This window comes from Amphiura filiformis, chromosome 17 (assembly GCF_039555335.1).
Source record: "Amphiura filiformis chromosome 17, Afil_fr2py, whole genome shotgun sequence".
Lineage (NCBI taxonomy): Eukaryota > Metazoa > Echinodermata > Ophiuroidea > Amphilepidida > Amphiuridae > Amphiura > Amphiura filiformis.
Window position 1 is genome coordinate 18,944,154 of NC_092644.1, and position 25,982 is coordinate 18,970,135.

General features: G+C 36.5%; 1 protein-coding gene across 1 annotated transcript; it reads right to left on the reverse strand.

The window, feature by feature from the left end:
* Positions 1–400: 400 nt before the first annotated feature.
* On the reverse strand, positions 401–18,456 carry LOC140137414 (4-pyridoxate dehydrogenase-like). Its single transcript, XM_072159063.1, has 15 exons — positions 18,206–18,456; positions 15,036–15,095; positions 13,524–13,669; positions 12,486–12,595; positions 11,133–11,179; positions 10,265–10,393; positions 9,265–9,381; positions 8,704–8,796; positions 7,906–7,971; positions 7,035–7,091; positions 3,621–3,700; positions 2,941–3,115; positions 1,787–1,839; positions 1,374–1,541; positions 401–569 (listed from the first exon to the last, which is right to left on the reverse strand). The coding sequence occupies exons 1-15, from the start codon at positions 18,413–18,415 to the stop codon at positions 428–430; spliced, it is 1,653 nt and encodes a 550-aa protein (XP_072015164.1). The 5' UTR covers positions 18,416–18,456; the 3' UTR covers positions 401–427.
* Positions 18,457–25,982: the final 7,526 nt, after the last annotated feature.

Genomic DNA, 25,982 nt, shown 5'->3' on the forward strand with positions numbered 1-25,982 from the left:
GGCGTTATCTCAAGGACAATATTGTTCAAGGTTGCGCCGCAGGCTTACAAAGAGACAATATTGTTCAAGGTTGCGCCGCAGGCTTACAAAGAAACAATAGCAATCAAGCTTAAACTTTAAATTAGCACCCGATAGAGGGCAGGGCCTGAAGAATGAGGGAAATTATGGGGTAAATATTTAACGGAATAAACTGCATAATCATATTATTTAGATTTATTCCGTTAAAAATCTTATTTTAACTTATCAAATTACTAGTTTTTATATTCTATGGTGTCAAATATTTAATATGTGATCCTGTCTTTTGGAGTACAAGAGTATACTCTCACATGATACTTAATATGTGATCCTAATACAGTATCTCATATTAGTTTTCATGTTCTCCTACCCACTATGGGTGCGTTTGGGGGGTATAAATCCTTTCTGCCAATTATACCATAGAAGGAATCGTTGTTTTGATGATATTGGCTCCTTTCTCGCCAATCATGACAGATGGAGCATTAGTGTTTCCAGACGGTACAACTGGCATGATGGAGGAATCAACCACTCGAAGACACTCGATTCCTCGGACACTAGAAATTGAAAACAAACCAACACAGCCAATCAGTTTGTAATGAAAGGTTTCCAGATTTCATACACAAGTATTAAGTATGCTATTAAAGGTATTGCTATATTCCGTGATTGATGGGGCAATAATTATTATATATAGGGTCCTTCTTGACGGACTAAATTAAAATTGGAGCGCAAGATATAGAGTCCCTGCATGCTTTTATCGATTGGCTCAAAACGAAGGATTTGAACCGGTGTCCTTCCCCGTAATCATGGCGCATTCAATCAAATTCAATCAACCTTTTTGATCGTAGTGCATTTGTTGTGTGTGTGAGACGAACTGTCGCGGTAGATTGCAATCATGCTTTTGTTGAATGCATTTGAGAAGTCCGCCATATTTATGGGATGATACGTCATATGCACAACCTCTATTGGTTAATCGAGTCCGGGCCCATTTCACAAAGACGTGCAACATTGTATTTGTTCATACGTACTATCCTATCAATGCGCGGATTTAGGGTTTCTCTACCGAAAGTCCACTTGTGCCGAAATTCATTCCCACAAAGCAATATACATCTTGCATAATCAAAGAAATGGATTAACTTTCGACATGTTCGAAATGAATATAGTTATTCAATACGCCTGTTGCATTGCGGAGAGGAATTTTTGCATAAATTGACTTCTGGTATAGAGAAACTCAAAATCTGCGTATACAAACGTAAGTATGGTAAGATCGAGTGCAATTCTTTGAGAAACAGGCCCACGATCTACAGTTGTGCCTATGTGGATTCAAAATCGCTACAATGTGTTTCGTAAAGGAGCCTTACCGTAATTTCGGATCGACGACAGCAGATGGATCGTCTGAAGCCCCCATCTTGCAAGTTCCGACAGGGTGGTAACCCGTGTAGGCGAAGTGACGCACGCATTCAGTTAAATGGTCCTCAGACCATGGATCATAAGGACTGTCTGGTAAATTCCATTCACGAAGTTGGCATCTGAGAAATGGAACCATGAAATGTTGAATGTAATTATGTATATTCGCGAAAAATTCGCGATGGCAACACACGAAGATCATTGCTTTTAACTTTAGCATTTTCAATACTTTGTTTTTCTCTTTATTTTACCAATTGATTATATATTATTCCCGACATCCTATGAGTAGTTTGGGTCTTTCGCAAAGGATTTCGGGACCTTCGATATGGTAATTTGCCCAAAATTAAAGATAATAAAACAAACTTACTCATACGATTTAAATGCGTCGCTCTCAATCATTTGCTTGGCAAGTCTGATACCCTGTTTCAATTAAAATATAATTGGTATACTTTATGATGATTATTAAGTATGTTGTTTTTTATCCAAGTCAAGCTGGTACTTTTAAAATGTACAAATTCCTACAATAGACCCATAACTCATGATAACATAGTATCATTACTAACTTGCTCAGTACCTACAATTGCTGATGTTGAATCCCTAGGTCTCTTATTTTTTTCCTTTTCACTTATATCTCAGTTTCATTATTGTCGACTGTAGTCTGATTGGACCAGATCTGGTCACATTATCAGGGCCAGTCTAATACCAGATAAATAAACCCCTCATTAAGGGATCTAAAATGAGCGTTTATTGCGTTTCGATAGTATTTTGTGTGGCACATGAGAGCACCTCAGACCTATCGAATTGTATTCTGAATACGAAGCATGTCTTTCTGATATCAAATAATTTTCATTTTTTGAAAATCACAATATAATACAAATTTTATGACAAATTATAAAAATTTGATATTTTTCGAATTTTTGATATATAACAGTCCTCGAAGTAAATTATATAAATCTAATGATATATTCTTAAAGTGTATGTAGCAGGAGGAAAAAGCCGACGGTCAATTGAAAATTTTGACCTTTCATATTGAAGATATGGATTTTTTTTCCAAAAAGACCTAATTTTTTTGGTGTTTTGGGAAAAAATCCATATCTTCAATACGAAAGGTCAAAATTTTCAATTGATCGTCGGCTTTTCAACCCACCTACATACACTTTAAGTATAAATCATCAGATTTATAAAGTTTACTTCAAGTACTGTTAAATATCAAAAATATCAATTTTTAATGATTTGCCATAAAATGTGTATTAAATTGCGAATTTCAAAAGTTCAAAATTATTTGATATCAGAATGACATTCTTCGTATTCAGAATGCAATTCGATATGTCTGATGTGCTCTAATGTCCCAAAATAAATACTGTCCAAACGTTCATACCCCAGCCCTTAAGCCCATGTGTTATTCCATTCAAAATCCCCAGCAACCGCTGGAGGCGCATCGTATTATGAATCGACCGAATTAAATATCAACATATTTAAGATGATGAGTTTCAATTTAGGACATCAAATTATTTTCTCTACCTTGACCATAGTCTTAACATCATAATCATGCTCCAAATAATGAGGATCTATGATCGGATGACAGAACGGATCGGAATTCACAAGTTTAATCTCGCCAACACTTTTCGGTTTCAGTAAAGTGGGTAATACGGTAAAACCTTCCCTGGTCGTGTTGTAGTCAATATGCTGATAGGGCCTGAAAAGTATGTAAATATTACTGGTTAACCCGATGATGAAACGTAGCTAGATATTAATCTTTAATTTAGTTCTAACTGGCAATAAAAGTCAAATTTTAAATATTTGTGCAATTTGAGTGGGAAAAGGGCCAAAAACGTGCAATTTTGCATGTTTTTACAATTGTAGTCACAAAATTCTAAGGCTTGATAGTTTACTCATAAATTTGTGTTTTTATGTTAATTTTGATAATTAATCATAAAAGATACTAGAAAACGCAAGCTTGAAAATTATCTTATGGCGGGCACAAAAGGAGAGGGCGTACTTTGATTTGGGTTATCTTTTGTCAGCTGAGATTGAGAAGCATACAAAAGGTTACCCAAACCAAAGTACGCCCTCTCCTTTTGTGCCCGCCATACTTCAAAAAGGCTAATTACCATTAGTCTAGTTACCAGGTCATTGAATAGGAATTATGGGATTTACGAAAAGGTCAATTAAACAAAGAAAAACCATTATTTTATGCTTACTTCCGTAGATTGCGTGCATCCGGTCCATATGGAAGTAGATTTAGAAATATAAACTGGATGTCAGGAAAAGGATTATCATCCTGTAACATAATGGAAACAAACATCATATCTAATTTTAATATATATGTTAGTATTTAGGACGTGCAATCAACGCGCAATCAACATTTATCAAATATGTAATACGTTACCAGCGCCTTCAGGAATATGCAACATTTCACCGCCGTTCGATGATAATGGGTGACTCCACACAAGAAGGAGATTTGTATTTAAACGTTTAAATGCGATCTCCTGGGATGCGTATCCATAGTAGAAAGTGACTCGAATTCGTATCCAGGAAATTATCGCTAATTAGTGAGTACGTTTCTTGTAAGTAAATTACAGCGCGTTACAGTGCGTGTAGGGCGCTCATGACGGGATGCCGGCTACGCAGACAAGAAGTGCTCACATGACATTGGAACGCATCCCGGGAATGCTTTTTAATGCGGAACACCGGAATAGTTAGGAGTATGATTGGTCAGTTCTGCAAAGGTTCCAAACTTAAACCTGTGGAAAGCTATAATCCCCATTCCCATTGTGGGGGATTAAGGTGGTTTCATCCATAGGGGGTGTATGGATTTCAACTGGAATAGCCTTTTGTCCTTTGATGCTCAAACTAAAGGGAGATGCATTTCGTATAAACTATAACACGTTAAGTCAATACCACCTTTAGCATACCATAATTATGTACACATCGATTCACCTTAACTTTGGTAGTGACGTGGGTACTCATTTCGCTGGTCGCAGTAGACCTATCGAATTGCGCGCGTAATTTTAATCGCAGAACGTACACGCATGCGTACAAGGGGAGTTTTTCGGCACGCTTGTAGTAGGGTAACCGCGAATAAGCATTGACGTCACTACCGAACTTGAGGTGAATCAAAGCATAGCGAGACTGTCGACATTTTGATGAACAAAATGCTTAGAAAATAGGTGAATGTGTCTTTTCCTTGGCCATCACTGCACAAGGTTATCTTATCAACACTGCACAAAAAGAAACTCCTCACTTGCATAAATCGTCGTAAATGTAAATCAACCCACGTTGTGTGAGGCATCTTGTTAGCTCCAATTTGATACCACATTTACTACCAAATGCTCTAAATTAACAAAGATTGATACCAGTATATAAAATTAGGTCCATTTTCAAAAGTTGCAAGTCAAAATGGTCAAGCAGTTGGAATTCTATGTCCCTGTCAACTATCCCAAGTGCTCGGTTTATTCAATTGTTAATATAAAACGCATAGATTGTTAAAATGCATGATGCAATCGATATGACCTAGCGGTCGTTTCGGGCTATGTCATGATCTCGCTCTGCAATTCATACAGGATGTCCCAAAAAAAAGAGGCCCCTCATTGCGCCCTCTTTTTCTCCTATTTCTGAAAAGTTGATTAAATATGTTTTTATATGTAAAGAAACCTTTAATCGTTAGCTTTAATAAACCAAAACAATTATTTCAATCGGCTCACAACTTTTGAAGATATGCCCTTTTGAATAAAAGTACCAGTTTTTCCTCTGTCCACGGATAGCAAACAGAGTGGTTGGGATGGCTCATGCTGTGGAGTGGCCTGTACGATCACCATACCTCACACCACTTGATTTTTTTCCTTTGTGGCGAAATCCAAGATATTCGCAAACGCATTACTGAATGCATTCGCAAGTATCCGGCGCACAATGATGGTACGCAACGCAATTCATGCAATGAGGACCAGGGCTGAAACCTGTATTCGCCAAGGAGGCAACCAGGTAGAGGGCAGAGCAGCACAGTAAACTCACTTCAGAAGAACTAAAGACAAATCAAACAGCCTTTTAGGGCTACCTTTTATCCTAAAAAGAGAAATGACTTATGTTGTAAATAAAAAAAGAAAGCAAGAAACAACAAAGTAAGAAAGTAAGAAACATAATAAAACAAAAAGGCATAAATAACCAAGAAAAAATAAGTAATTGCAAGTAAAGCCAAAGAAGTCCCATTCGGCATCCATTTTACCCACAAATTAATGACACTATTCACAAAATCCATTGCCCATAACCCCACCGGTAAAGCCCATTCCATAATAAAGTTATTTTATAAAGTTATCATTGAGGAATGTTTGATATTCATGCATGGTATGTGCACTCCTTTTCCATCTTTGAAGTAGCGAAACCTTCTCCGTGGACAGAGTGAAAAACGGATACATTTCTTTAAAAGAGCATATCTTCAAAAGTTGTGAGCCGATTGATATAATTGTTTTGGTTTATTGAAGCTAACGACTAAAGGCTTTTTTACATACCAAAATATATTTGATCAATTTTTCAGAAATAGGAGAAAAAGAGGGCGCAATGAGGGGCCTCTTTTTTTTGGGACACCCTGTATCTATAGCTCTGCGTGCCCATTTTTTAATTTGCAACTTTTGAAAATGCATCAAATTTCATACTGGTGTCAATGTTTGGCAATTTAGAGGTTTCGGTAACAGATATGGTATCGAATTACAGTTAACAAGATGCTGCACATGACTGTGTCAATCAAATCTTCACAACATAAGCAGATTTAGATTTATGACGATTACATTAGAGGAATTTCTTTTTGTGCTGTGTTGTACTGACTATCATGCCATAACCTGTTTCAGCGGTCAACTCAGTGAAGTGAAAAAGCTAATTATGACAAAGGCGTGGGTAACGTAAACATCTACCAAAAAGTAATTACCCACTTTATTACGAGACAAAACTCAAATTCTAAGCATCAAATTTAAAACCTGAAATAGCAAAACCAAACCCAGGTTAATTTTGCAAATTTTGATACCACATTTTGTCTTGATAGCTCAAAATTTGTAGCCATGGTGACTCCTTGAATGAAAAAGATGCATTTTCAAAAGTTGCACTAAAAAGCTACTCAAGTCAGTGTACCATTACATTCTCTACAAGGCTGGTCATACATGACCCGCATTGACTAGTGATGACTAGGCACTCTAGCAACAAAAGCAATATTCTGAATGGGTTTCGGTGCAACTTTTAAATAGGCATCTTTTTCATTTAAAGGGGCACCATGGCAACAGATTTAGGCTATTAAGACCAATGGAGAGATTGGGGCTATTAAGACCAATGATACGTCAACATTTGCAAAACAAAACTGGGGCACTTTTTGCTATTTCAGTTTTCAAATTTGATGCATATATTTTGAATTATTATCTCATAATAAAGGGGGTAATTACTTTTAGGAAGATGTTGATAAAATTATTATTAATGACGCACATCCATTGCCTATAATACAGCTGAGCTCAGCAGTAATTGTTGAAATGGCTAAAGTGAATTGAACAGTATTGTCTTTGCTTCTGCCTGTCTGTCCCGGTCTGTCAGTGTGTCTGTCTGTCCAATTTGGTCTTTTGTGTATATGATACATTTACCTCTGCATTGACTTTCACAAAACCAACAGAAGTGGTGCAGTTCACATCTACCGGCAGCTGCAAAGTTAAGTAAAAGATCCTCATGATTATTGAAATATATTTGAAACTTAACTGCTGGTGATATAGATTGATTGCATGATGTTATCGTATTTTAACATCATAATATTTCGGGTTAAGGGCTCAGATAGCAACGTTTGCACAGTATTTTTTGTGGGACATGAAAGCACTACAGACATATCGAATTGCATTCTGAATAATGTCCTTCTGATATCAAATAATTTTGATTTTTTGAAATTCGCGATATAGTACAAATTTTATGGCAAATAATTGAAAATTGATATTTTTGATATTAGTCCTCGAAGTAAAATATAAAAATCTATTGATATTTATGTATAGCTGTGTATGTAGCTGTGAGGACAAGTCGACGATCAAAAGCCCTAAACAATTTTTCTTCCCACTTTAAACTACACTCTCAGTTACCTACACTTACAAAATTAGGTCTTTTTGGTAAAAAGTGTATATCTTCAATATGAAAGGCCAAAACTTTCAAATGATTGTCGGCTTTTCCTACCAGTTGCATACACTTTAAATACATATCAGTAGGACTGTTAAAAAAATCAAGTTTTCATAATTTGCTATAAAGTGTGTTTTATATCTCCAATTAAAAAAAAATCAACATTACTTGATATCAGAATCATATTCCTCGTATTCAAAATGTATGATGTGCTCTCAAAATACTGTGCAAACGTTGCTATCATATCCCTTAAACTAAGAGCAAATTGGAAACAAGGCGGTAGAAAACATCCCTAATGATAGTGCACCAGTTTGCTAAAAACGATTCAAGCTGCTACATTTGGTTAATTTCACTAACCGTTTCAGGCTTCCATACACCACTTCCAGGTTTGACTGCAACCTTCATAACAATTCCCAAATGATCCTGAAAAACAGTGTGACAGGAATCAGTAATTAGTGTAATACAAAGCTACAAACTAATCACACGCATTATTGCATTACTTTACGTGCTGACAACAGAAAGGACGGATGGAAAAAGACCGCCATCCCTAATTTTAAAAAAGGCATCCAATGTTTGACCACCTCACCACATTAGGAATAGCCCAGGAGTCTGTAATGAAATTTGACCCATCATCTAGCATTCCTATTCCCAAACCATATACATTTTGTGCCGTTTAAGAATTCACCTTTTTGTTAAATTCCATAGCCGCAATTTATTAATTAAAGTCCTATACTTATGTCTACTTCAACTATATCACTCTTAATGTGGATCTACTTTTCGGCGTAGTTGTAAAAGATTAACAATTCCCGCCGTTTACGAGCTGATCAAAGTATAGCATAGTTAGATAAACATGGTAATATTTTTAAGGTGGTCAATGGTGTGTTTCAGCAAATCGCTGAATTCAGTTTTACCTAATTTTGAGTTAACTCTCTTCACGCGGTCGTCGACTGCAGACGACAAGTTTCTTTTCTTTTTGTAATTCAAAAACTTTCAGATTTACACATTTTTGTTTGGAACAGCATAAAAAATGTATTAAAACGAGTACAAACAAGCCTAGTACTTGTTCAGTAGTTATTGAGATAGCTCTTGATATTTTGAGAAAATATCTCAAAACTTTTTATATTGAAGGCTAGTATGCAGAGCATCAATAATTACCTGCAGATTCTTGCCTACCGGTAGATCAGCAATGCACCCTATACCAATTTCTTCTAAATGCTTCTTTGGCCCAATGCCTGATAGCATCAATAGCTGTATGTTAATAATGAAAAAGTCAAGTATAACTTAAATATTTGGAGAAACAACAGATCTAACATGAAAAAAAAAACTATTATAGAAAACATTATGAACATATGAACAGCAACAATATTTCCCTTTTTGATTGGGGTCGATTTCTGCCCTCTGTGCGTAACAGACCAATATTAATGTAGTTGTACCTGATTCTACGATACCAACATCATGGGCGTCAATCCTGGGAAGACATGGGGATATTTCCCCACCTTTTGGAAGAATGACCCATTTGTTATTTTCTGCCATTTTTGGAAAATACAGCCCGAACGTCTCCCCCTCCATTTCAAGATTGACGCTATGATCAACAATAAACCGACATAAGGGATGAAGGTCTATCATATGCTTATATGCGATGGCAGGAAATAAATGATTTATAGAAAAAAAATTAAAACATTTAAAAGATAATTTATGTGTTTATTTTAGCCTTACCTGTGGTGAGCTTATGGGTCCCCCTGCTACTATGACTTCTCTATTTGCAGATATGTGATGTTTTTCACCTTCCAAAACAAAATAAACACCAACAGCCTTGCACTCTTTGATGTCGATCTGAGGTTGAAAAGATAAGATTTCACTCATGCGGTCTTTTTTAAAAGACCAAATTGGTTTTTTTTTTTTATTATTATCAATTAAATGTCTTTTCTCTGTATTGAAGAAGGCCTTCTAATAATTGAATACCTGAATACAAAACCCACCCAAGTCCATACTTTGGCCAAATTGAGTTAAGCATGGGAAATTGTTGCTTATATTATACATATGCTTATCAAATGTATAAAAGAACAACACAAATCCACCCTCTACCATGTCGACGTGCGTCTATTGAGCATGTGAAATCCAACAACCACCGAAGTCCAGGACTTGGGTGGTTTTATACACATATTTTAGTGCCCTCGCAAACAGGGCAAGGTGGCTGTCGTGCTAAATTGAGGTTATAGCAACAGTCACAGTGATGACGAAATAAAATGGTAAAAAAGCAGAAATGAAGCTGAATGAACACAGTACAAGAAAAAAGACTGAGAGCAAAGGGTGAATTAATACACTTACTGTGTGATTAAAAAACCACCCAAGTCCGGCATTCAAAATGACCCGCACGAAATCCCCGATATGCTTATCATCATATCTCAATCCACTCATTTACATGTAAAACTTTCCAGGTAAATCTAACTGAAGGAATTAAAAAATGATACAGTTTTTCCCTCAAAATCACTTTCCATGGACTTGGGTGGGTTTTGTATTCATATATTTAATTCCATTCTAAGGTTGCTGCAGTTTTAAGTGTATTGATATGCAATTTACTTATTGATTTAGAGAGAATATATGAGCAATATATAATGATCAAAATTAACTATTTTATGTTTGTTGATCAATTATTGTACGAAATTTCTTTTAAAAAAAAAAAAAAAAAAAAAAAAAAAAAAAAAAAAAATTTTACCTTTGTAACATAAGCTTTACAAAGCACCTTGAGATTTGGTCTGTTTTCAGCTGGATGTATGTATGCTCTCGATGTACTGGATCGTTTACCATCTGAGTCAATATTTGCAGGAAAATCGCCAAATCCCAACTGAAAATCAGCAGGTGCGAAAGTGACATAACAAAAAGACCAAATGAATTTTATAATACACACACCCACGGTTGTTTGATGTGACCATTTATTAATTTTGTCAAGTAAAACATTATATTATAATGTTCAATTCAAGACCTGAATAATACCAAAAGGTGTCACACTAAAACGTTTCTATATCAAATTATTCATCTTTTTCTGCATTTATGTGGTAATTTTAATTTTATTAACTGCAAATTGAGGGCGCTATTTACATATATTTAAAATTCAAATTAGCCAAATTCATGCACACCCTTGGCATAGGGAGGGCATAGACCCTTTTGAATACTAAGTCACTCGCACTCCTCTAAATTAATTTCTGTTCACCAAGAGGTCTCCACGGTGATGTATGAATGGTTGTGAAGCGAACTAGACACCTGTCCCTCTGACACTAGAATATGACTGCCATATCAATTGTTATACCATTCCGGTTGGTTTATTCGATATGGTCTATATAACTGATAACTAGATAACTGGTGGTACCGAACCCTAAACTCTCATAAGTCGTGATCACACGGTCGGACATAAGTGAATTATTACAGGTAATAAGTCACTTATTACCAGTAATAAGTCACTTATATCCGACCGTGTGAATACGACAATAATTTTATCTCCTTGGACAGAACACATGTATATTGGGGCAATTATTTGCATCGAAGGTTTATTATAATAATGTGATTATAACGATGTTACTGCTTACGATGTCTCCACTGCATGCATCAATTTCTTTGTAGCCAAGATCGCAACCTGTAACAAAACATTACATTTCATTCATAACCTCATTAATAAACGCGATGCGTGCGATCCAATCATATTTTATTATTTGTGAAAACGCGAACGCAAATCGAGGTCATTAATATCTCACAATTGACCGCAAAATGCGTAGTTGTTCCAATGTCGCACACAATTGACTTCTGCGTGCGCCGTATTGTGCGTCCAACGAACTGCGCGCGCGCTGGCTGCCGTATTTGGATTGCGCGCTACCATATTTGCACAGATTCTGATACGCACTTTTGTTATTGGTCGTTTTGTTTTAGCCTGATCGATTTGGGGAAAGGGAAGATGTAAAAATTGTTTATTTTTACAAACTTTTGAGGAAAAATTTGTGTTATTTTGTAAAGTTAAAAGATCAAAGTGACGGTTATGAATGAGGTTAATAACTTTGCATCGGTTATATGTCGGGCATTGTGAAAAACATTTTGCTTTGGACCTCGGAATATCCCTCGGGGCTGCGCCCCTCGGGATATTCCTCGGTTCCAAAGGCAAAATGTTTAGATTTTTCACAATGCCCTCCAAATAACCGATGCGCAGTTATTAACCTCTAAATCATGATTTACTACTTGAAGTCTCATTCACACGGTCGGACATAGGTGACTTATAACCGGTAATAAGTGATTTATTGCCGATAATAGTGACTTATTACCGGTAATAAGTGTCCGACCGCGTGAACACGACTTTATTTCATGTTGATTTATAACATCAAACAATGGTACAGCACACTATTTGAAAATGACATGTAGGCCTAGAGAAAGAATAGGATTCGCAACATTAGCCGAATCAAGCAATAATCATTTATTAGTAGAGCTACCACAAGTATTGTTTACAAATTCAAGTGGGAGATGTAATTATGTATAGACGCTGGAGACAGAAGAGTTTGTAACTGAAAATCAACAGTAGGCTTTTTTATGTTGCTGTTTTTGGCTCACCAATCTGAAAGCCTGCTTTAATCACATGGTCAGAATTAAATAGTCAAAAATGATTAGATAAATAGGCTACACTGTCCATACACTGTACAGTCTCATTCCAAGATCATGGGCTAAATTAATAGTCCTTGTCATTTGAGGCACGTAAAAACATACTCATTATGATCAATGCGAATTATAGAAACAGTTCAAACAATAAAATAACTACACCTTTATCTTGACACTTCCTCATTTGCTCGCCCTATTCCTTTTTAAGGGAATTTTTATTTAATCGATAGCACGTATACAAAATGAGCACCACTGAACATTGTTATGAAGGATGAAATTATGGAATCTCCCAATTTACCCACCAGCTTTGACGAAAGCCTTTGATAGTGTGAGATTGTGATCAGCTGATTGATGCGGCCTCGAAACCGTCATAGGACCTCCTGTTTGGTGAACATCTCGGTCGACTTCAGAACTAAAGATTAAAACATATCTTGCCCTATGCATTAAAACTATAATTATTTGGTGGTTAGATAGTTGAATATACATTTTAGCAAAATCTGCTTAGGAATCGAATAGCAGCGTTTGTACAGTATTTTTGGGGGACCTGAGAGCACATCAGACACAGCAAATTGCATTTTGAATCCAGGCAAAATTTTCAGTTTCTTACAGGATAGTAAAGATCATTTTTAAAGCTGCATTTTGCAGAAAATCCCATTGAAATTGAACAACCAGTTCTAAAGATATGAGCAATTAAAGGGGGGGGGGGGGGGCACTTCAATTTGAAAAGGAAATAGGTGTAGGGCTGGCACTTTCGCACCAAGGGGCATTCGGTGAGAGCAAAATGTAATAAATATGGGGTCATTGGGTGAGAGCATGATTTTTGGCATTCGGTGAGAGCAAAATGAAAAAATATGGGGTCATTGGGTGAGAACATGACATTTTTTTTAAATGGAATCTTTGGGTGAGAGCCGAAACAGCGCAACAGAAACCTCAAACATCGAATTTCTAATTCTAAATGGCTTCAAATTTCTTTGTTATTATCAAAATAAGTGACAAAATCAGTAATAAATGAAAGTTGCTGTTAAAATTGAACAAGTAAGGGTCTTTGGGTGACAGATCAAATGAAAAAATAAGGGGTCTTCGGGTGACAGAACATGTGTTCGTAAAAATATATGGGGTCTTTGAGTGACAGCGATGCTGAAAAAGGGAGTCTTAACAGCCCTACATACGTGTCACCTCCAAAGTTGGAGTGCCCCCCCCCCCCGGAATTAAAGACTTCCAAATCAACAGGAAACAAAAGGAAATATTTCCTTTGTTTGGCTATTATCTCGAAATCAATTTTTCCGAGTTCCAACTGATTTTGCTTGATCACATCACATAATTTAGATTTATGGATTTACCAGTTCCAGTTTTCAGACTTCATGTAATACGGTAGGACATCCTTCCAACCCCATTCAGTGCACCCTAGTTGCGCCCATTCATCATAATCTGCTGCAGCACAACGTGTGAACTCCATGTTATTATGTGTGCTGCCTCCACCGAGGATCTGATGGTGGAAAAAGGGAAAATATCAACTACTGGGATCATGAATTAGCTATTCTCTGTTGATAGATTACCTGTGTTAATATTTTCATGCTAAACGTTTAGCCGCAGTCTTTGGCCCTCACGGACTTTGATCAGCTCGTAATAGGCTGGGAAATGTTAGGCTTTTACCACTAAGCCGAAAAGTAGACCTACGTTAAGAGTGCTATTAGTTGACCTGTCTTTATTTTGTGCGTTAAAGAAAGTAGACAAAGTATATGAGTTACAAAATTCGTGATGCTTCTAGAGAGATGTGACAAGAAAATTCTCAAAATAAAACATTTTGCTATTAATCCGCGATGTTATAAGGCCCGCCGATTACGAGCTGATCAAAATTTAGCGACGCGTGCGAAGGGAGCTGATGCAACCTCTCTGGATGGTATATCCAAATATGATATCCGACCTCTAACCCTAACCCTAACATATTTGCATATATTTCCATATATATGTTCCTTCATAATAAAGGACTAACCCACATGTTCCTTCATAATGAAGGACTAACCCTCTGGACAGTGGATAGTATACTACAGAACCTGGAAGTAGTACTAAGGGACACTCTGCGATCCGGCACTCCTAAACTACACTCGCCCACATGTTTGTTGTTGCTCCCCTCCCCCCTCCATTTTTAGAAGCATGAGGAATTTCAAGCGTATCCAATGATAGACTGAGAGGGGACCCGATCTCAAAGATGGACATAACATTGTATTCTCGATTTATCAACCATTTTTAAGCGACTTTAAGAATCTATGTCGTTCTTAGGGTAAGTAATATTGTTACTAATATACTAATATTGAAGTCCCAACTCACGCTTGCGTAAATTCACATAAATAAGCGTCAGTTACGCATTACGCAAAGCGCAACTAGCATATGTGCGGTACAATTTTAATGAAGCTATAGCCAAACCGAACAAAGTATTATAATTAGAGAATAAAGGTATTGGTTTTAGCCACTGGAGTGCATCTATCGTCTCATATAACACGGGCGACATCATTATTTTAAGTAAAACAACGAGGCGAAGCCGAGTTGATTTACGCCAAAAAGTAATGATGCACGACAGCAGCTAAAAACAATACCTTTATTTTCATTCTTAAACACTTCAATTCAAATAGAAAATCATAAGTATTACAAATTTTAATCAAATTAAATCCTACTACCTAGGGCTTAAAATTGATCAGTCTCCGATTGGTTCAAATAGCGAGCACGCGTATCGCGTTGATGACCCGTGTGATATCGTGTCATATCACATGGATAAGAACTAATGAGCTTGCAGGAACGTTCTCAAGTGTTTAAGAATTAGGCCTATTCAATGTGCAATTGTAGATTCTTTATACCTTTGCTTTGCTACAGTCGACATCTTGATATCCTTTGTATGCGTTTTCTTGAGGCTCGCACTGCAAGAAAACATAAAGCAGTATTATATTATTAGTTATTAGGTTCAGCGTCGGTATGGTACGGGAAATTATCGTGCGCGAAGTGTCATACTGGGTGAGTCATTCTAAATATTGAAATAATTACGTTTTTAAACATTTTAATTGCTGCTAAATAGGAAAAAACATTACAAAAAATAGATGACTGTTCCGCGTATTACAGATTGCGTGCATTTTACGCGCCCGGTTTACGCGAATCGCCTTTATACGCGTACCTCGCCGTACACGCGTATCAGGCTTGCGAAATACGCTCTCACTGACTAGATATAAAGCGTAAAATACGCACTCACTGACTAGATACGAAAATATATCAGGTTAGCGGTGTTCTTTGATGTTTCCCTTAGTGGTATGATAAACACTAATCCAAAAAATGTTTGACAAGCTAAACAATGCCTTGTTTGACAAGGTCATAATATTAAAATCCTGTGTATCAAAATGAACCAAAATTACACACGGGATTACTTCAATACTCTACTCTAAACACATATCAGTAACCAAGCAGTTGTCCAACTGACACAACAACAAAATGCACTGACATGGAACAGCTTCCTGGACCACATTCATAGCCTAATAAATGGCACACGGCACAATTTTGCACTATGATTGTTTAATTGAGGTTATTGAAAGACACCATTGGGATGAGGCCAGTGTGGTCCATAGTGAGAGTTTTGCAGAAAACACTCACTCTAAGCAACAATATGAGACCAAAATCACATACTTCACATAACTCCTAAATTTGGACAATTTGGGCATGCTTGCTTGGAATTGCCCAAATGTTACAATATATCCTCTCCAAATTGTCCCTTTAAAATCAAAAGGCCCCTTTGAGTCCCCTTTATGACCAGCCCCTTTGAAATTTAACAACGCTCCCAATATTTACCCGTTAAAACTTTCCAATCACCCCGTTAAGAATCCCCGTTATCCCCTTTGAATTGTTGACCTAAAAGGTTAACAAATCTCCCCCAGCATGAAGTTGATTGCTGATGTGGGAATTAAATTCCCCATTGTATTTTAATGGTCTCCCCTTTGCCTCCCCTTTAAAGTAGTCAAATTCCCCTTTAAGGTTATTAATTATTTTAAACTGTTGTGATTTGGTAGTTCACAGCATCTTACGAATGGTAGTGAGCTTTGTCAAAAACTGCATTGCTCAATTCATAGCGAGCGTGTAGAAGAATTAAAATATCACAGATATACTTTTATAGGTGCTGCGGTTCTTGAGTTAACGCTGTAAAGAGGGCTGAAACAACAACACTTTTGTAAAACGTACATAACTCATTAACAACAATAAATTAAGCAAGTTTGTAAAGTATACGATTTGTAGAATGAACTTTTGCAAAACATCAAGGTGTTAATTTTCAATAATATATTGATCTAGATAATGAAAATCGATTTTAGGTTGCTTCGACCAACAATACCTCGTCTACCCTTAAGCACCCGTTAACCTGATATCTAGAGTATTTGACCCTGAAGGTTAGCAATAATGAATTAATACCTCCCATTTGAGCGCCCTATCCCCATATCTGGGGACATTGACCTAGAAGTTTAACAATACCACAAGAATCTTAATATTCTAACACAATCAAATCATATTTTTATATTATGTACACACTGGTAACTTTTTACGTTTTCTTAATGCTCATTTCAAGGTATTTTGGACATTTGGTTCCATTCATGTATTTTATTTATTGTATGTGCCACCCTGTATCCGTATAGATTGTATTATACATGTAGTTAACAGGATGAAAACATTTTTTAAACATCTTAAATATTCTTATTAACAATATCATTGTACACAATGTTAACTTTTTACTTTTTGTTTTATGCTCATTTCAAGGTATTTTGGACATTTTTGGTTCCATTCATGTATTTTGTTTCCTATTTGTTCAAGACTGTTTTTAGTTTTTGTAGACTGTATAGTTAAATAGCATTAGGAAATAAATTACAATGTAGACCTATGTAAGGTCCCATTATTATTATTTATAATCTTGTTTATTTTATGTGCTCAGTATATATTGTATTATAGTTAACATGATATTACACAAACATCTTGTAACAGTTGAATAAATTTACTACTATAATGTTCTAAAGAAACTGAGCATAGGAGACTCCTGCACAATAGGTACTGTATGAGATGATTTTCATAACAAAATCAAAACATTTTTGTTATATTGTGTAATCAATGTGAACTTTATACTTTTTTATGCTCATTTCAAGGTATTTTGGACATTTGGTTTCATTCATGTATTTTGTTTCCTCTTTGTTCTTGATTGTTTTTAGTTGTGTAGGGCCTACACTCTATCAATGTAGATTGTAGTTAGCATTGTGAAATAAATTACAATGTATCCTATGTAAGGCACCATTATCATTATTTTATTTATTGTATGAGCCACCCTGTATCAATATAGATTGTATTATAGTTAACAGAATGAAAACATTTTTAAACAAGCATCGTTTACTATCATATTGCCACATGTTCAAAAGTAACTGAGCATAGCAGACACATGCACCATGAGTAACAATTATTGGAGATTATTGACCCATGGCGGTCATGTTCATATGATTAGTTCTTTTCACACTATTCAAAGGGGCTTTAAAGGGGCCCCGTTGATTCTAGAGGGGAAATTAATCTGCCCAGGGAATAGTGGTATTCGAGGTTAATATCGTGGGTTATGTTGGCAAGATTGGCAGACATTCAAAGGGTACGTAACGGGTCCCCTTTACATTTAAAGGGGGAATATATAGCTGCCCAGGGAATAATAATATTAGGAGGTTAGCTAGGGTGACTGGTTAATTGCAATTCCATTCCCCGCAAACAATATCGCCCTGTTGAACCGTTAAGACACAATCTATGTTCCCCGATGAAATTTTATGAAATCCCCTTTGCCTCCCTTTAAAATTATATCATGCACCCTTTAAAATGCTCAAAGGGGACTCAAAGGGGCCATGAATTTCAAAGGGACAATTTGGAGAGGACCCCTAAAGTAAGAGATACTCCCCCACCCCTGCGATACTTTAGTTACTCCCCCCTTCAACCAGCAAGTAATAGTACAAATAAATTTGCTTTGTATTTTTACCTTAAATTTCCAATCTATATCAGTTCCTTGCAGACTATCTCCTACAGATGGTACTTCCGTTGCCGGCAAATCGTGATCGGAAATCCCTGCTTCTAACAGCAGCACGCTAAAACTGGGATCCTCCGAAAGACGGGCGGCCACTACGCAACCTGAAGTGCCACCGCCGCAAATAATGTAGTCATACGAAGAAGCAAATTTAGCACCACTCATGGTTCTTTAATATAAATTTTTATGACTATGTATATATTACGCAGTTGAAATGACCTTCCGAATTAGCAGCAAGAATAAGGATCGAAAGACTGTACACATATCCAGGTACGTATCGTACGTGACAGGGCGAAGTATGATAGACTGTACATATATCCAGGTACGTATCGTACGTGACAGGGCGAAGTATGATAGACCTAGCCATTGAACCGACTACAAATAGATCGGTGAAAGATTATGATAAACATGAGGTAGGTATTTCGTATGCAATTTTCAAAACAGGGTTCAAATTTGAACACCATTTTATTATGTTTTTGTAGGTTTAGATGTAAAATCCATGCTAAATGATGCGATTTAGGAAGATCTGAAACAAGTACTAGTATTAGGCCCTAATATAAAGTCATATAAACTGAGCTCAAAAAGAAACTTACAATTTTTTACAACTTGTGAATCACAAGGTCATATCTTAAAATACTGTCAATCAAAATGAACCAAAATTACACACACGATTACCTTAATACTCTACTCAAAACACATGTCAGTAACCAAGCAGTTGTCCAACTGACACAACAGCAAAATGCACTGTCATGGGACTGCTTCCTGGACCAGGACAAAAATCTGTGAGAATGCACACAAGATCCTTGCACAGATGATAAAACGGTGCTGCTTTCTGCTTTTCATACACTTTTTCATGAAACAGGGCTGGGCTGTGAATGTGGTCCAGGAAGCTGTCCCATGTCAGTGCATTTTGCTGTTGTGTCAGTTGGATAACTGCTTGATTACTGACATGTGTTAAGAGTAGAGTATTGAAGTAAATCTGTGTGTAATTTTGGTTCAATTTGATGGACAGGATTTCAAGATATGACCTTGTGAAAAATTATAAGTTTCTTTTTGAGCTCAGTTTATTTAAAACACAGCTTTTATAGCCCTATAGAGACTCTGTGAAAATATTATTTAGATGTTAGTAACTGCGTATCGGTTATTTGGAGGGCATTGTGAAAAATCTAAACATTTTGCTTTTGGAACCGAGGGATATTCCGAGGTCCAAAGAAAAATGTTTAGATTTTTCACAATGCCCGACATATTACCGATGCAAAGTTATTAACGTCATTCATAACCGTCACTTTAATCTCTTCACCTTACAAAATAACACAAAATTTTGCTCAAAAGTTTATAAAAATAGATGATTTTTACATCTTCCCTTTCCAAAAATCGATCAGGCTAAAACATGACGACCAATAACAAAAGTGCGTATCACAATCTGTTCAAATATGGTAGCGCGCAATCCAAATACGGCAGCCAGAGCGCTCGCAGTTTGGTCGACGCACAACAACACGCAAACGCCGGTCAATTATGATATAAAATTGGATCGGTTGAGCCCATATTTATTGGTCGAGCTATGAGTTTTAAAATATTGGACAAGAATATTTTACAACTCATAGCGAGACCAATAAATATTGGGCGTAAAGCATCCAATTTTATCATTATTATGTTTTGGATCCAATATTATCACAACTTGGATCCACAGTATAGAAATAGATAAATAAATAAGTTCTAGCATTTCCAGATGAATGGTAAATGCATAGATAGATAGATAAATTAATAAATACAAATAATTATTTGGATTTATTCGGTAGATCAACCAATGGTGGCCCGCTTATATTTACGGTCCGTTGCTGCGTTGCTATACGCGGATTACGCACAGGTCGTGGCAACTTCCCGACGCGCTAATGGTAACAAAACTTCCAGCACGGTATAAATCGCAACCGTATAATAAATCAACTGCATTCGTTTATGATGATCAACTGCATTCGTTTATGATGATTTTCGGAAACTTATTTTGTGATGACTTTCCGAAGATTTTAAGGTAGGCCTAGGCTTGATTAGCATGGTATGATATATCTCAACAATGGCGCCGTAGATTTCTTTTTGACGTTGGGGGGATAGGGATGAAAAGCATTGCTTAGAAGTAGGCATATTAATAGTGAATCTGGCACCTTTTGGCAACATTAACGATGGCGTAGGTTTCTTTTGACATGGGGGATGGGATCCGTTTAAATCAATTTCTTGAAATAGGCCTACAGTGAATCCAGCACCTTTTGGCGACAGATTAATTTATGGCCATAATGAAGCTAAAATGGTGAATTATATGGTGCAAAAGTGGAACAAATTCGCACGACGAAGACCGCTAAAATTGGCACTGTGACTTTTTTAGCCAAATATGAGGTTCATTTTGTCAGAAACCCACATGTACATGTATACAGGTGTCAACTTGGGGGTGATTGTATGGACCATTGCCCTAGGCTTATCAAACCCCCACCACCGGGAATTTACGCCTATGTAACTCAACCATCTTGAAACCCAATGTTGCTATAGGCCTAGGCCTACTTGATGAAACAGAAACAAATTTAATAGAAAGACCGAACGAAAGAATGAAAGAAACGGCCACAATACATGCGTGCAAAAGTGGAACAAATTCGCACGAAGGCCGCAAAAAATGGGCACTTTTTATAGTTTGGCCAAATATGAGCCAGAAACCCACATGTACAATATGTATACAGGTGTCAACTTGGGGGGGGTGGTGATTGTATTGACCTTATCAAAATATTGGGGGGGGGGGGATCCCCCACCCCATACCACCGGCATGTAACTCAACCTTCTTGAAACCCAATGTTGCTATAGGCCTACTTGATGAAACAGAAACAAATTTATAAGAAAGAACGAACCAAAGAAAGAAAGAAACCCCTGGGGCGCACTCCAACTTTGGAGGTGACGCGTATGTAGGGCTGTTAAGACCCCTTTTTCAGCATCGCTGTCACCCAAAGACCCCATATGTTTTTACGAACACATGCTCGCTCCGCGCTCTGTCACCCGAAGACCCCCTATTTTTCCATTTGATCTGTCACCCAAAGACCCTTATAAGTTCAATTTGAACAGCAACTTTCATTTATCACTGATTTTGTTGCTTATTTTGAAAAAATAAAGAAATTTGAAGCCATTTAGAACTAGAAATTCGATTTTCGAGGTTTTTGTGGTACTGTTTTGGTTCTCACCCAAAGATTCCATTTAAAAAAAAGGTCATGTTCTCACCAAATGACCCCATATTTTTTACATTTTGCTCTCACCGAATGCCAAAAATCATGCTCTCACCCAATGACCCCATATTTTTTACATGTTGCTCTCACCGAATGCCCTATAGTGCGAAAGCGCCAGCCCTACACCTATATCCATTTCAAATTGAAGTGCCCCCCCCCCGGGAAGAAACCCTGGCACATGTACATGCGTCAACATGGAGGTGATTCAGTAGACCATGCCCCTTATCAAAATATTGAGGAATTTATTATTGGTACTCACCCCGGGATTTATGCCTATGTAAAGAAAGAAGAAGGAAGGAAGGAAAAAAGGAAGGACGGAGGGAAGGAAGGAAGGAGGGAAGGAAAGAGGGGAGGAAAGAGGGAAAGAAAGAGGGACAGAAAGAGGGAAAGAACGAAAGAAAGAAAGAACGAAAGAAAGAAAGAAAGAAAGAAAGAAAGAAAGAAAGAAAGAAAGAAAGAAAGAAAGAAAAAGAAAGAAAGAAAGAAAGAAAGAAAGAAAGAAAGAAAGAAAGAAAGAAAGAAAGAATTAAAGAAAGAAAGAAAGAAAGAACAACTACGGGAAAGCAAGAAAGAGAAAGGGAGAGAGAAACGAAAAGAAAGAAAGGAAAAACATAGAAAAAAATTGACAGACAGAAAAAAAGAAAGAAGAGAGAGAGAGAGAGACAAAGAAAGTGAACAAGCAAGAAAAAGAAAGAGAGAAATGGAACGCAGGAAAGAGAGAGAGAAACTGAAAGAAAAAAAGGGAAAGACAGAAAAAATAAGTAAAAAGGGGAAGGAAAGAGGGAAAGAAAGAGGAAAAGAAAGAAAGAAAGAAAGAAAGAAAGAACGAAAGAGAGAAAGAAAGAAAGAAAGAAAGAAAGAAAAAGAAAGAGAAACAACGGGAAAGCAAGAGAGAGAAAGGGAGAGATAAACGAAAAGAAAGACAAAGAAAAAATAGACAAAAAGAAAGAAGAGAGAGAGTGAACAAGCAAGAAAAAGAAAGAGAAATGGAACGCAGGAAAGAGAGAGAGAGAAACTGAAAGAAAAAAGGGAAAGACAAAGAAAAAAATAAGTCAACAGGGTGTTTGGTACAAATATTACGCAAAATATTTTATGCTAAGGAAGTCGTTTGCAAAGTAGAGGCAACAAATGGTAGGCCTACCACATCTGGATCTGGAAAATACTCTCAACGCTTCCTGATTGAAGCCAGACGAGAGGGAACCGCGTAATAATTGAGCTGTTAAAAGCGATACCAATTGCCATGATTACCATTTCCATCGTTTATACTAACCGCTCCAGTTTACTAACCGCTCCCATTTACTCATCTAGCGGGGGCCCGCGCGAAGCGCGGGTACCCGCTAGTAATGATATAAAATTGGATCGATTGAGCCCATATTTATTGGTCGAGCTATGAGTTTTAAAATATCGGACGAGACGTAGTCGAGTCCAATATTTTAAAACTCATAGTGAGACCAATAAATATTGGGCGTAAAGCACCCAATTTTATCATTATTATGTTTTGGATCCAGTATTTTCACAAACTTGGACTCATCGAAACATAATAATGTGCGACATTGGAACAATTACGCATTTGCGGTCAATTGTGAGATATTAATGACCTCGATTTGCGTTCGCGTTTTCACAAATAACTAAATATAATTAGATCACACGCATCGCGTTTATTAAAGTCATAATGTACGATCTTATAATATGAATTTGGTTATTTTTTTCAAACCTGATTTTTTTGCATATTTGTAATGTTTACACATGTCACAACTTGCACCTGAATGGAATCAGCCAAATTTGTTGTGTTTGTAGGTAAACAGAGCAAAGTTCGACATAAAGTCATAATTCAAGAAATTATGACTTTATGTCCGCCCATAGAACTGCGTGTTAAACGGCCAAAATAACAAGCAGTGTTTCTTTCACCTTACCTCGTTATTTCAGCTCAAAATGGACAGAAACCATTCCCGATCATTATTAAACAAAATATATTTTCATTATAGATTTTTGAAAGTCTATTTTATTTTTCATTTGAGCATAAATCTAGCAGTTGATGTTGTTGCAAACTGTGCGCACAGTAATAAAACAATAATTTGTTTAAAATATTTTGTTTTTCTGATGACTTGCAGTTAATGTAAGATTTCTATTTGTGTGGCTATAGTGTAAATGATGATGACGACGATGATGATGATGGCGATGATGATGGTGATGATGATGGTGTAGATGATGATGATGATGATGTTGTTGTTGTTGTTGTTGTTGATGATGATGATGATGATGATGATGATGATGATGATGATGATGATGATGATGATGGATAATACAAATGATGTCAGATGATTATTAGAGTCGTGATGGTGACGATGATGGCAGTGATGAGGGATTTAATTTAGTATGAAATTCTCAACCCCCCCGAAAGTCTATTTTATTTTTCATTTGAGCATAAATCTAGCAGTTGATGTTGTTGCAAACTGTGCGCACAGTAATAAAACAATAATTTGTTTAAAATATTTTGTTTTTCTGATGACTTGCAGTTAATGTAAGATTTCTATTTGTGTGGCTATAGTGTAAATGATGATGACGACGATGATGATGATGGCGATGATGATGGTGATGATGATGGTGTAGATGATGATGATGATGATGATGTTGTTGTTGTTGTTGTTGTTGTTGTTGTTGTTGTTGTTGTTGTTGTTGATGATGATGATGATGATGATGATGATGGATAATACAAATGATGTCAGATGATTATTAGAGTCGTGATGGTGACGATGATGGCAGTGATGAGGGCTTTAATTTAGTATGAAATTCTCACCCCCCCCCGCACCCACCAGTCAATGTTGTTTTGATACTGAGACAGGAACGGACAATTGGTCTAGCATTGGCTCCAACATTGCTGGGGGGGGGGGGGGTTGCAAGCAATATGAAACATTAATGTTTGCCACTCATGTTACTTGTAATGTTTAAACAAAGAGCACGTTTCTATACTCACAGTAACCTGCTTACTTCTCATGTATATGTTTTTGCTTAACACATGTGCTATGAGCCATCATCTCCAAATACACAGTTCACTGACCTCGAGGCCTCCATTCAACAAGAAAGTTAACCTGCTGTTATAGAGGATGAGGCCCACGTGCCAAGGCCAAATCGACTTTTACAATGTTTATTGAACAGATAAGATATGCACAATCTTAGTTTGCGAGAAGATAAGAGTTCAAATTTTTCCATGTTAAAATAGAATTACATGCTAGGCATGTTTGTTCCTCTTGTCGTTTGTGTATTAATTATCATCATCATCATCATCATCATCATCATCATCATCATCATCATCATCATCATCATCATCATCATTATCATCATCATCATCATCGTCGTCGTCGTCATCATCATCATCATCATATCATCATCATCATCATCGCCATCATCATTACCTGACTATTAGCCACAAACCCATACCAAGGAAAATAAAATATTAATTTTGCTGCAAGCCATCAGAGAAAATTAATATACAAATATTTAAAATCATGTTTTATTACAACGTATCTAATAGTAATAGGAATTTACACACAACCATGACAACTGCTAAATTAAGCTGAAATGAAGAAAATATAGACTATAAAAAAAAAATCTATAATGAAAATAAATGTTGTTTTAACAGTTTGCATATCTGAAGTCAGCTGATTGCATACTAAGCTAGCTGAATATTAAGTATGGTTTCATACGTTTTTGTACTGAACATTTGAACTTATTTTTCATTTATACATGTATATATATTTTTCAAACAAAAAACAAACAAAACGTATACATCTCCTTCACCCCCCCATATGTTTAAAAGCTTTTTTTACCTCAACTTCTTTCTTTCTTTCTTTCTTTCTTGTTCATATTGTCAATTTACACTTCTTCTGAATTGTGTAATTATCCAAATTTCTTTATACACACATTGCTCCTAGTAAGTATGGCTTCATACTTACATGTTAGCAATATTCCAAATTGGCCGATGTTTTTGCCCCCAAGCACTAAGTATGATTTCATACTTATCGAAAGGACGATACACACACAATTCCCCTAGCAAGTATGTTTAAATTTCATACTTAACAAGTATGTCTATATTAACGGGTTATGCCATTTTAAATCGACTTTCGAAAAGTTTTTTGATACATTCATTGATTTCTCAAAAAGTAAAAATCGCAGTTTAACAAATAACGGTTCAAATGAAAGCCATTATTGGGGGCTAATTGTTGTATCACTATGATAGGCCTGACACCAATATAAACACTTGTTTCGGTGACCCAAGTTCATGGTCATTTCTGCTCACGCACTTTTTTACAGATGGCCTGGAATTTCATATTTCGGTTTCAGCGATTGCCCGAAAAAGGTGGTATGTTTTTGAAAAGCGTTTCCGCTTGGAATGTAGATAGTTATTGTTGCTATTACTCTTCGCGATTTTAATTTATGCCCTCTTTAGCCGACAATTTTCAATGCATTTTACACAA